This window comes from Stegostoma tigrinum, chromosome 7 (assembly GCF_030684315.1).
Source record: "Stegostoma tigrinum isolate sSteTig4 chromosome 7, sSteTig4.hap1, whole genome shotgun sequence".
Lineage (NCBI taxonomy): Eukaryota > Metazoa > Chordata > Chondrichthyes > Orectolobiformes > Stegostomatidae > Stegostoma > Stegostoma tigrinum.
Genome location: NC_081360.1, coordinates 102,036,872 through 102,050,219, shown reverse-complemented (window position 1 = coordinate 102,050,219; position 13,348 = coordinate 102,036,872). Strand labels below are relative to the sequence as shown.

The following is a 13,348-nucleotide window of genomic DNA, read 5'->3' as shown; positions in this document are numbered from 1 at the left end:
TGCACCCCAAAACCAGTCCAACCTGTCTCTGCCTCCCTAACCGGTTCTTCCTCTCACCCATCCCTTCCTCCCACCCCAAGCCGCACCCCCAGCTACCTACTAACCTCATCCCACCTCCTTGACCTGTCCGTCTTCCCTGGACTGACCTATCCCCTCCCTACCTCCCCACCTACACCCTCTCCACCTATCTTCTTTACTCTCCATCTTCGGTCCGCCTCCCCCTCTCTCCCTATTTTTTCCAGTTCCCTCCCCCCATCCCCCTCTCTGAAGAAGGGTCTAGGCCAAAACGTCAGCTTTTGTGCTCCTGAGATGTTGCTTGGCCTGCTGTGTTCATCCAGCTTCACACTTTATTATCTTGGATTCTCCCAAGGTTTTACTTTGTTTAAAAAAAAATTTGGGGAAAGTGAGTTGATATCCTGGCCTTTTGCTTTTCCTTAAAAATACATAATTGCAAGATGTAGGCACTGTTGGTCCGCTGCTTACTCGGGTAGTGAGGAGACCCATTATATTAAGCTTAGCTGGATAAAAAAAGAGACAACCAATTGCTGTTGGTTTGGAGTCACATGCAGGCCAGAGTGGGGACAGCTAGATTTCTGTCCACAAAAGGGACGTTAGTGAACCAGATGTTTTTCTAGAACAACCCAACAACGTCTCCGTCATTTCCATTGATACCAACTTTTAATTTGTCTCTTTCTTTCAAACCGTATTTCAATCTCCCAAACTCCATCTGATGGAGTCACAAATCTAATCTCTGGTTTGCTCCTCTATCAAGGATTACTTTCCTGGAACCCCTTCTTAGGTAAGGTGGTGTTCCCATGTATCTGCTGCCCTTAACCTTGTAGATGGTTGGTTTCAGAAGAGACGTTTAAATCGCAGAATCTCAATTGCCCCAGTGCAGACAGAGGCCGCTCATGTCAGTGTATATATACTGGCTCTTCAAATGAACATAATTATGTAGTGACAATCTCCTGTTGGAGCCTTTTACCACAACCACCCATAACTCCAGGCTACACATAAAAGTGTATGCAGCTACATCAACTCAGACTCCCTGACTGAACCCTATAAACATCACTGCCACTCCGGAGACAAATGACTCAGGGTAAGACCGGGATTGGACCGTTCCATGCAATATCAAGCAATATTTGAAAACGAGGAAGGTTGTTTTAAAATGGATTGTGTTTGTGGACTGGTATCCAATGGAAACCCATGGGGAAGTGGTGATGAGCATCATGGATATTACAGATGGTGCTTGGGATTACAGATGTGTTTACTCTGATGACTGCTTTGGTACCGAGCAGTATTTGCCACCTCCAACAGAAAGTGGTACTGGGTAGAGTTTGTGTGAGGCACTTATTGCCACCAATCCTTCTTTGACTTTGCTCGGGCCTATCTACTGATTCGGAAAAGTGCCGGGTTACACCACTGTCGAGTACCTGCAGAACTGGCACTGTACGCACATGACAAGGTTAATTGCATGATAGCAATAAGGGCAACAACACTGAGTCAGGGGTAACTATTAGGACCATAGGGAGCTGGTACAGATAAAGCTGTTACCTCTGAAAGCTACAGTAGAAATCCTTCCTTGTTTTCATCCAGACTGCGTGCAAATCATAAAATGGGTGGAGCCAATGTATCATGGCAATTACTGTGTATAACACAGAAGCAGAATAAAGATTTTACTGAGATTTTCCCGTGGAATTATACTAGGCAAGGAGCAAGTTGGAGCAGGAATGAGAGATCACAGAACCTCAGCTTCACATTGAAATTTATTTTCAAAGTTATCAAAAATACAGGATAGGCAACTTAAACAATCACAGTGCATATAGCAGATCTACTTTTAAAGATAAATACATTCCTGGCTTCAGTGCAAGAGTCCAAACATGCTTGGTCTACTGTACAAATTCTCAGTGTCACACCCAGTATGAGTGCACTTACATCCACTTACTTCAATGCAAATAGCAGACGTTAAAAAACAAAATAGGTTGTCTAAAATTCTTCCTGTGAAGAAGATATGGCCTTATCTGATGGGGTAGGTGCAATGAGTAGCATTCATCCAAACAAGTCTGTCTACAATCTCCAGCAGTTCAGTACATGTACCTCCATGGAACCTCAGTCAGTGAATCAAGGAACAGTTGGACCCCCGTTCCCTTGTGATCGCCAATCAGTGACAGTGATTATCATGTGCGTTAAGCTCTCTGAATAGATCAGAGAGTGTGTGCTTGTGTGTGTGGGGTGAGACAAGGGCTCTTCAGTCCCTCTGATCTCTCAGGCATCTTGGTCAATGCTCTAAACAGCATAGACAAATGTCCAAGCCTTGGGGGCGATGATGAGTGGTCAACCGTATGGGCATGAGGGGGTGTGGGGGTTGGAAGACAAAGAACAAAATGATCGAACAACGACAGAACCACAAACATGCTCACTGGCAACAGCCTCACCATATGTGGGTTAAACGAAGGGACAGAACAGAGGTGTCTGCAATGTCTAATAAAAAGGATGAGCTACTCAATGCAAACAGCTGGCAGCAACCATACAGCTGTCTCACCAATATAAGCTGACTTCAGGAAACATGTGCCTGCCTCCCCATTATCATGTACTGGATCCGGTAGAAGAGACAATAAGGATAGCATCCGGTGCAGCAACTAATCCACCCAGGAAACTGATCACTGATCAGGGAGCTGGGAAGTGCTCTGAAGAAAAAACAGGGAGAATACATGTCGCTTCAAACTGCACCTGGGGGCAGCTTTGATGACACAGGGCCTGATAAAAGACAGTGGAAAAGTGGAGGAGTGAATCCAGTTGAGGAGATAGATTTACCCTGATGCTTCCTTCAGAGGTATGTGAGGGTGGACGTGTATCTAAACCTCAGGGAATGGAACCCTCAGTGCCCAGGAGCAGTTGCCCATCTTCCTGGAGTCCAGAGAAGAAATGTGAATTAACCCCACCTTGCAGAGATTGTGTCCCCACCTAATCCTGAGCTGTGAAATCTGTATTCCCTTCATTCCGATGGGGATCAGCAGGGCTTAATAGTCAAACCCTGCCTTGGCCTCCTGGACTATCATTTGCCACAATGCTTCAACTTAGATACTTGTTTTGTCTTGAAGGAATCTCCAAGTACAAGGTGAACACACACCTGATTCATACAACATTGGACACAAAGAGGACTGCAAGAAGCAGAATAGCTACCGTGAGAGGGCAGAAGCTATAATGGTGCTAGAACTAAGTATTGGAAATCATGTTGGAACAAATGTTTTCCTGGTTTGCCAATGACTATCCCATCCCCCTCACAGCCTCACCTGACCCCACCCAGTGGGCAAGTGGAGATGGTCACTCTACTCATGACCCACCTGGGACTGGAAAGGGGGGCACTGTGTAACTTGGAGTGACAAAAAGCTGAGGGGGAAATACTTCAGGAATTCACTGGGTTCTTCCAAAGATGGATAACAAGGAAGTTCTGTGGCAGTAGGAAATGGCTCATGGGAGACAAGTACTCGTGGGGACAGGGGGAAGGCAGCATGATCCAATGATAATGAACAGAGCACATCGGGTGTGTGCAGTGGGGAGAGCAACTGGTTCAGCAATGTCTCCCTGAAACCAGAGCAGCAACCCAATAGTGTTCACTGGTTAAGTCAATGGTTACCACGACCTAGTGAGTGAGGTCAAGGTGCAAAAATCCAAGCAAATGCAACACAGCATGCCAATAAACCCCAAACTCCCTCCCTGCTCTTCAATCAGTTCATGAGTTTGAATGCCTACAGAGACTTCAATTACTCTCATCAGCTGCCCCCTCAAACAGGAGCAGGAAAGCAGAAAATGAGACTTTTGTCCACTATTAGTTTGGGACCATACCCTCTTATTGACAGAGGGCCAGGGGAGACGAGGTGAGATTGGCTAAGCCCAGAGACCTGGCCCACTATCAGCAGGATGAAAAACTTAAGATTAAATAAAAACTCTTGTATAAAAGGCAACGCACAAAAAGAGACAGAGAGAGAGAGACAGAGAGACAGGGAGAAAAAAAAGTGGGGCACAGGCAAATATTCAACTTGAGGCATGATCACAGTTATCAATCCGGGAACTGCAACATTCCCTTTGTAAAGTTTAAATACAAGTCCTTCCCACCAGGAGGGATCAACCTCTGGTCACCTCATGAAAACCACACTCTCTCATGGACTCCTTCGATCCACAAGCACCTTGGGCTTAACACATTTCCATCTCTCAGTCTAGTCCAGTGTTTGGTGGACAGTGATATTCAATGGTACCCCAAACATCTCCCTCCACGGCTCCTGGACCCAGTCCACCATTGCCTTCACCAGCTCCACACACTCGGTCCGCAGATGCCAGGTGCTTTCAGTGCGGCTTACCTGGGGATATAACGAAGGGTCAGACAGTGAGCAAGGGAAAGACAAGAGACAGTTCCATTATCTCTAACGACATTCACAATCTCAGCTTAAAAAGTAGAGGGCATCAGTACAATTGAGGTTTTGAGGCCTGCGGCCATGCAAGGGGCTGGGATACATTACCATTCCAGACAGTTATAATGTTGGGTTGGACTCGATAAGTTTCCATTTCTGTTCTAAGTTTCAGTGACCAATAGATTTTGTCTTCGTTGCAACTGCTAACTAAGGGCAGTTTAAATTGCTTTTTATAAAAGTTGTACAAAACTGAGGTCAGAACCTCTCGAGGATAGAGATCTCAAACTCCTTCCCAAAACCCCATATTATAGATGCCTCCTTCATTTAATTACCCTCCATCACCCAAATTAAAACAAAACACAAAGGCATGTATAGGGAACCCGATCAAAACAGCCAATTGTGCAGCAGTGCTTCTTCAGGTAAAGTCCGATCATATTGTCCAACCCAGCAAACAGTCAATAATATGGAGACAGAGTACTGAACTCTGAAATGGATTTGAACAGTTTGCATTAAGCCTGGCAAGGAGCTGCAGTAAAAGTTCCATCGACACTGTCCTCAAACATTCCTAGGACAGGCACTATACAAGGTTAGGCCTAGGATAAATCTCCTTAGCGCCGATGCTGAAATGGTGCCAAGAGTGCTGATGTACATCAAGTGCCACCAGTTAGTTACTGGACAAAATGGTCTCTGAAATGAAGCAGTGGAAATAAAATGGAGATTGCTGGAAAATGTTAGGGTCTTGACTCCCAGCATCGGACAGCAGACCAGCTACCCATTGGGTCTGATAAAGGGCCAAAACTGAGGAAGGGAGACAGGTCAGTGGGGGTGTGGATAACATACCTCATGGTAGAACCGGAGCTGGATGTCATGTGGAGCAGATTGATAGAGGCTGACTGAGCTGATATCACTGATGGCTTGGCTCTCTTTCATTGGAACCTCATGAGGCAAAGGATTGTCCATCTCGCCCATCACTTTCTTCCACTGATGATCCTCCACCAACAAGTAGATGGTGGTTGAGGTAGCAACCACACTCACAGGAGAAAGATCACCATCTGCAAAGACATTTAGAAACAAAGCAAAGCTCAACCGCTGTTTTAATTTTCAAATCAGCTTGCTCGCAAAGATTGTAGGAATGTCAGAGATAGCAGGAATGAGGGGCCAATCTCCACTCAAGACTGCTCTACCTTTCAAGATCATGGCTGATGTGTTTCTCAATTCCATAGCCCTCAAAAAAAATCTATCAATTTTCAATCTTAAAATTCAAACTTAATCTAGCATTTTTTGTGGAAGTATTCCGAATTTTTTCTCTGCAGTGTTGCCAAATTAAGATCTTAAGACAAAGGAGCAGAGTAGACCGTTCAGCCCATTGAGTCTGCTCTACCATTCAAATAAATCATTGCTGATCTGAAGTTCCTCAACACCACTTTCTTACCATTTCCCCCATAACCATCAATTCCCTTACTGATTAAAAATCTGTCTGTCTCAGCCTTGAATATATTTAATGACCCATCCTTGATGGCCCTCTGTGGTAAAGAATTCCACAGATTCACAATTCTCAGAGGAAGAGCTTTCTCATCTCTTAAATATTACTATTTTTATTTTGAGATTATGCCCTCTGGTCCTAGATTTTCTACAAGGAGAAGCAACTTTTCCACGTCTACCCTGTCAAGCCCACTAAAACCTTGTATGTTTCAATCAGGTCACTCCTCTTTCTCCAAAACTCCTGAGAGTACAGGCCCAACCTACTCAACCTGTCCTCATAAGACAGGAAAAGGCTCAATTCTAATAGTAAAATGGTTATGCTTCCCTGACCTGGTGAAAGAGTTTTCTATAAAAAAGGTACTGCATATCAGCAACTTTCTTGCTGGAAGGTAACAAAGGGTCACATTTGCAGTAATCAAACCTGACAAGGCTTCTCCCATGGGGAATGATCTGACCTCCCCGTGTCTGGTGGTAGTTGCAGGGCTGGCTGAGCCTGGGAAACCCAGGTGGTACAACAGCAACTAATAGAACGAGGGGGTGCTATGGCAGTAATGTCACCACACATGGAATCCAGGGACCCAGGAGAATGCCTTGGAGACAGGGGTTCAAATCTAACAATGGCAGCTGATGATATTGAATTCGGCAATTGAAAGCTGGCCTCAGGGATGGTGTGAGTGTGAAACTACTACCAGTTGTTGTAATAAATCCAGCTGGTTCATCAATGTACTTTCTAATAGACTTTAAACTCTGTAGTCTTTTCCTGGTTTGGCTTACATCACTCCACGCGACATCAAGAAACAGTTGAAGGCACTGGATTCTGCATAGGCTATGGGCCCTGACAACATTCTGGCAATAATACTGAAGACTTGTGCTCCAGAGCTTGCCGCTCCCCTAGCCAAGCCATTCCAGGTCAGTTACAACAGTAGTATCTACCTGGCAATTTGGAACATTGCCCTGTATGCAAAAAACAGGACAAATCCAACCCGGCCAATTACCACCCCATCAGTCTCTTCTCGATCAACAGTAAAGTGATGGACGGTGTCATCAACAGTGCTATTAAGTAGCACCTGTTCAGGGATGCCCAGTTGGGGTTCCACCAGGGCCACTCAGCTCCAGACCTCATTACAGCCTTGGTTCAAACATGGACAAAAGGGCTGTATTCCAGGTGAGGTCAGTGTGACAGCCCTTGACATTAAGGCTGCATTTGATAGAGTGTGGCATCAAGGAGCCCTAGCAAAATTGGAATCAGTAGACAAACTCTCTCATGATTGGAATCATGCTTAGCAGAAAAGGAAGATGGAAATCAGTCATCTCAGCTCCAGGACTTCGGCCCAATCATCTTCAATGACTACCCTCCTTCACAAGGTCAGAGGTGGGATTGGTTGCTGATGATTGCATATTGTTCAGCACCATTTGCAACTCCTCAGATACTGAAGCAGTCCATGTCCAGATGCAGCAAAACCTGGATCATATCCAGGTTTGAACTAACAAGTAGCAGGTTACATTTGAGCCACGTAAAGTGCCGGGCAATAACCATCTTCAACAAGAGACAGTTTAACCTTCTTGACATTGCCATCATGGAATCCCCCACTATCGGCATCTTGAGTGTAACCAGTGACCAGAAAATCAACCGGACTTACCATATAAATATAGTGACTACAGGAACAGGTCAGAGGCTAGAAATTCCTGCAGCAAGTAATTCACCACCTAACCTCCCAAAGCCTGTCGACCATCCACAAGGCACAAGTCAAGAGTGTGATGGTATATTCAACACTTGCTTGCACAGGTTCAAATCCAACAATACTCACAAAAGCTTGACATCATCCAGGACAAAGCAGCCCACTTGATTGGCAACACATCCACAAACATTCACTCCCTCCACCACCGATGCTCAATAGCAGCAACTTTAAGATGCACCACTGAAATTCATCAAGGCTCCTCAAGTGATAGTGGTCATGGATTTAAGGAGGACAAGGGCAGAAGATACATAGTAACACCACCCCTGCAAGTTCGCCCCCAAGCTACTCAACATCTTAACTTGAAAATACATTGTTGTTCCTTCAGTATTGCTGGGTCAAAACATTAGAAGTCCCTGCCTAAAGGCAATGGGAGTCTCTCTATAGCAAATGGCCAGCAGTTCAGGAAAGCAGCACCAGCACTTCTTACGGACAATTTGGGAAGGACAATAAATGCCAACTCTGATAGCAACACCCACAATGAACGAACATCTAAAAGTCATGAAACTCTCGACCTATAGCAACATGATTGACTCTGAAATGGCTGACAACAGTCAGCAACACCTGCATCTCATGAAAGAACATAAGATTTTTAAAAAAGGCAAAATCTTGAGGCAAAAGCAGAAGCAGAAGAGTGACACAGATCCCGGAGGGCCATGAATTAATTTGCCAGGCTCAGTTCACACTGAGGAAGTCCTCAGGTCCCAGGCATTTTGCAGAAGTCTACAACTGACCTCTCTTCTTGGTTTAAGATAATAAAATGTGAGGCTGGATGAACATAGCAGGCCCAGCAGCATCTCAGGAGCACAGAAGCTGACATTTTGGACCTAGACCCTTCATCAGATGATGACCCTTCTCATGTCCACTTTCCTGTCAAGACCATAAGACATAGGAGTGGAAGTAAGGCCATTCAGCCCATCGGGTCCTCTCGGCCATTTAAATCATGGCTGATGGGCATTTCAACTCCACTTCCCTGCACTCTCCCCGTATCCCTTGATTCCTTGAGAGATCAAGAATTTATTGATCTCTGCCCTGAAGGCATGTAACGTCCCGGCCTCCACTGCACTCTGTGGCAATGAATTCTACAGGCCCACCACTCACTGGCTGAAGAAATGTCTCCTCATTTCCGTTTTAAATTTACCCCCTCTAATTCTAAGGCTGTGCCCATGGGTCCTAGTCTTCCTGCCCAACAGAAACAACTTCCCAGTGTCCACTCTTTCTAAGCCATACATTCTTCCCCTGTAACATACACAACAGCCTCCTGCTATGTCATTGTACTACACAAATGATTTTAAGTGCATCTAATGGCAATAAACATTGGTCATTTAAGATGCCAGTGACACAAACAATTGCCCCTGCCTCTCATACACTACTCGCGACTTACCTTGAAGAAGGAATGCCAGCGCATACAGGTAATCAGGGCACTGGTACTCCAGTGAGTCAGCAGCCAGATGCTCACACACAAGGGGCCTGCAGGACAGAAAGGTGCCAGGAATAGATTAGTCAAGATTAAATTATAAGGATTAGAACAGTGCAACAAATGAAACAAGCTTCCTATAGGGCTTTTACCAGAAAGGTAAAGTTGCCAAAGTTTTACCAGGCTACTCTTCCATTAGAGATAAGATTGGTGGTGGTTTCATCAGAGGGTCACCATATCTCAGGCGAGGGGAGAAGTTGAGAACAGCCCTTCATGGTAACCTCAGCCAGTGCAAGTACTGAATTCACACTGCTGGTGTCACTTTGCATCACTGCCAGCCATCCAGCCAAGTGAGCTAATCAACCCTCTTCAACAATGAAACTTAGCAAGGCATTTCAGAGGAATAATGAAACCGTATGCAAGTTGAAAGTCACTCACCTCAGTTCCAGGAGTTCCTCAAGGTAGTGTACTAGGCCCAATCATCTTCAGCTGCTTCAATGACCTTCCCTCCAACCTAAGTCGGACGTGGAGAATGTTTGCTAATGATTGCACGATGTTCAGCACTACTTGTAACTCCTCAAACACCGAAGCAGTCCGTGTTCAAATGCAATAAGATCTGGACAATATCCAGGCTTGGGCTGACAACTGGCAAGTGACATTTGTATCACACAAAGGTCAAGCTATGATTGTCTCCTATTGGATATAATCTAACCACTGCCCTTGACATTCATTAGCATTACCATCACCATCAATCAGTCCCTCACTATAAAAATCCTGGGTGTTAACATTGATCAGAAACTCAACTGGACCTGCCATATAAATGCAGTGGTTACAGGAGCATGTTAGAAGCTACGAATATTCCATCATACTCCTGACTTGTGCATTATTGGTGGTGAACAGGCTTTTGTGGAATCAGGAGTTATTCACTGCAGTTTTTTTTTTCTTTATTTATTTGTGGCATGTGGGCGTCGCTGGATGGCCAGCATTTCTTGCTCATCCTGAGTTGCTCGAGAAGGTAGTGGTGAGCTGCCTTCTTGAACCGCTGCAGTCCTCCTGCTGTGGGTTGACCCACAATGCCCTTAGGGGGGGGAATTCCAGGATTTTGACCCAGTGATAGTGAAGGAATGGTGATATATTTCCAAGTCAGGATGATGAGTGGCTAGGAGGGGAATTTGGAGGTGGTGGTGTCCCACATGTCTGATGCCCTTGTCCTTCTAGATGATAGTGGTTGTGGGTTTGGAAGGTGCTGTCTGAGGATCTTTGGTGAATTTCTGCAGTGCATCTTGTATACAGTACACACTGCTGCTACCCAGCGCTGGTGGTGGAGGGAGTGGATACTTGTGGATGTGGTGCCAATCAAGCAGCCTGCTTTGTCCTGGATGGTGTCAAACCTCGGAGTGTTGTTGGGGCTGCACTCATCCAGGCAAGTGGGGAGTATTTCATCACACTCCAGACTTGTGCCTTGTAGATGATGTACACTCTTTGAGGAGTCAGGTGGTGAGTTACTCGCCACAGTATTCCTAGCTTCCGACCTGCTCTTGTAGCTAGTGTGTTAATGTGGTAAGTCCAGTTGAGTTTCTGGTCAATGATAACCCCCAGGATGTTGATAGAGGGGGATTCAGTGATGGTAACACTATTGAATGGCAAGGTGCAGGGGTTAGATTGTCTCTTCTTGGTGATGGTCATACTTTGGCATTTGTGTGGCATGAATGTCACTTGCCAATTGTCACCCAAAGCTGGATATTGTCCAGACCTTGTTGCATTTGAACATGGACTGCTTCAGCATCTGAGAAGCACAAATGATGCTGAACATTACACAATCATTGGTGAACAGCTCCACCTCTGAAGGTCATTGATGAAGCAACTGAAGATAGTTGGGCCAAGGAGACTACCCTGAGGAACTCCAGAGATGTCCTGGAGCTGAGATGATTGATCTCTAACAACCACAACCATCTTTCCATGTGTCAGATATGACTCCAACCACCGGAGAGTTTGTCCCCTTATACCAATTGATTCCAGTTTTGCTGGAGCTCCTTGACGCCACACTCAGCTGAATGCAGCCTTGATGTCAAGGGCTGTCACTCTCCCCTCACTTCTGGAATTCAGCTCTTTTGTCCATGTTAGAACTAAGGCAGTAATGAGATCAGGAGCTGAGTGGCCCTGGCAGAACCCAAACTGGGCATCACTGAGCAGGTTATTGCTGAGCAGGTGCTGCTTAACAGCACTGTTACTGACACCTTCCATCACTTTACTGATGATTGGTAGTAGACTGATGGGGTGGGAATTGGCCAGGTTGGATGTGTCCCCTTTCTTATGCACAGGACACACCTAGGGGAATTTTCCACATTGCTGGGTAGATCCCAGTGTTGTAACTGTACTGGAACAGCTTGGCTAAGGGGGAGCAGCAAGTTCTGGAGGACAAGTCTTGAGTACTATTGCCGGAATGTAGTCAGGGCCCAAAGCCTTTGCAGTATCCAGTGTCTCCAACCGTTTCTGGATATCACATGGAGTGAATCAAATTGACTGAAGACTGGTATCTGTGATGATGGGAACTGCTACAGAAGGCCGAGATGGATCATCCACTCAGCACTTCTGGCTGAAGATTGCTGTGAATGCTTCAGCCATATCTTCTGCACTAGTGTGCTGGGCTCTTCCAGCATTGAGGATGGGGATATTTGTGGAGGCTGCTCCTCCAGGGACTTGTTTATTTGTCCACCAACATTCACAACTGGATGTGGTAGGACTGCAGAGCTTAGATCTGATTCATTGGCTGTGGGATGGCTTAGCTCTGTCTGTCACTTGCTGTTTGGCATGCAGGTAGTCCTGTCTGATGACAAAACCAGATTGACATCTGATTTACAAGTATGCCTGGAGCTGCTCCTGGCATGCCCTCCTGCAATCTTCACTGAACCCGGCTTGATGGTAATAATTAGGTGGGGTTATGCTGGGCCACAAGATTACAGATTGTACTCCAGCACAATTCTGCTGCTGTTGATGGCCCACAGCACCTCATGGACGACCAGTCTTGATGCCCAGATCTTGCTAGGTCTGTGCAAAGTCTGTCCGATTCAGCACGGTGATAGTGCCACACAACACAATTGGAAACTATCCTCAATGTGAAGGTGGGACTTTATCTCCACAAGGACTGTGCGATGGTCACTCTTACTGATACTGTCATGGATAGATGCACCTGCAGCTGGGAGATTGGTAACGAAGAGGCCAAGTATGTTTTCCCTCACCACCTGCCGCAGACTCAGTCTAGCAGCTATATCCTTTAGGACCCAACCAGCTCAATCAGTATTACTGCTGCCAGGCACTCTTGGTGGTAAACATTGAAATCCCCCACCCAGAGTATATTTGGAGAGCTCACCCAAAGGAATGGCAGAGGTATAATGGGCTGAATTGCCCCCCTCCAAAGTGCAAGATTCTTCAAGCATTCAAACTCTTCACGTTTCATGGCTGTAATTTAAGTAGTTTTTGTATAATTTACCAGCCTGATATCCTCAGCAGCAGCTGTTGAAAAAATAGCAATGTGGGAGAAGAAAGATGGAAATTACAGAAACCCTTTGACTTTTACCAGAGTTTGTGCTGTGGGTCCATGCGGGTGAAGCAGATGGATTCCAGTTGACTGATTGATCTTGGAATTAGTTCCCGTACCATGTCTGTTGAGGGAAGAAAAATCCTATGAATTGGAATGCAGGTGTAAATTTCCGTGTCATGATCAGGAGCAAGAATCGATGGTCATGTTAAACCCCACTCAATGCTGCTAAATTCTGGCAATTCTTCACCACCAGGATGCAATTTACCTGCCACCCTGAACTGAAGATTAAACCTCTCAATGCTGATCTTCACCCCTCAGAAACAGGGTGAGCTACATTTTCCCTCCCAATCAGCCAAGCTGCAGTCTGATTTTCCTTGACAACAGGAGCTATACAGTTGAGAAATGTGATTTGAGACAACTCAAATGTAATCACAATTAATCCCAGGGTCAGCAGTTAGCACACACACTTCCAAGTGATAATGGGAACTGCAGATGCTAGAGAATCCAAGATAATAAAATGTGAGGCTGGATGAACACAGCAGGCCAAGCAGCATCTCAGGAGCACCAAAGCTGACGTTTCGGGCCTAGAGGGTCTAGGCCCGAAACGTCAGCTTTTGTGCTCCTGAGATGCTGCTGGGCCTGCTGTGTTCATCCAGCCTCACATTTTATTACACTCACTTCCAAGACCATTTGTGGGTACAAGTCCCAAACCTGAAACTTGAGCACAAAATCCAGGCTGACACAGACAACACTAAGAAGCACA

General features: G+C 45.7%; 1 protein-coding gene across 2 annotated transcripts in view; it reads right to left on the bottom strand.

The window, feature by feature from the left end:
* Nucleotides 1-1,748: 1,748 nt before the first annotated feature.
* The window catches only part of stk11ip (serine/threonine kinase 11 interacting protein), a 133,759-nt gene continuing 122,159 nt past the window's right edge, over nt 1,749-13,348 (bottom strand). For both annotated transcript variants that reach the window (XM_048534777.2, XM_048534778.2), the window contains exons 23-26: nt 12,622-12,706; nt 9,012-9,097; nt 5,250-5,461; nt 1,749-4,358 (exon numbers count right to left, since the gene is read on the bottom strand). In XM_048534777.2, coding sequence (XP_048390734.2) covers nt 4,218-4,358; nt 5,250-5,461; nt 9,012-9,097; nt 12,622-12,706 — 524 coding nt within the window. In that variant the 3' untranslated portion in view covers nt 1,749-4,217. The remainder of the gene's footprint in view (nt 4,359-5,249; nt 5,462-9,011; nt 9,098-12,621; nt 12,707-13,348) is intronic.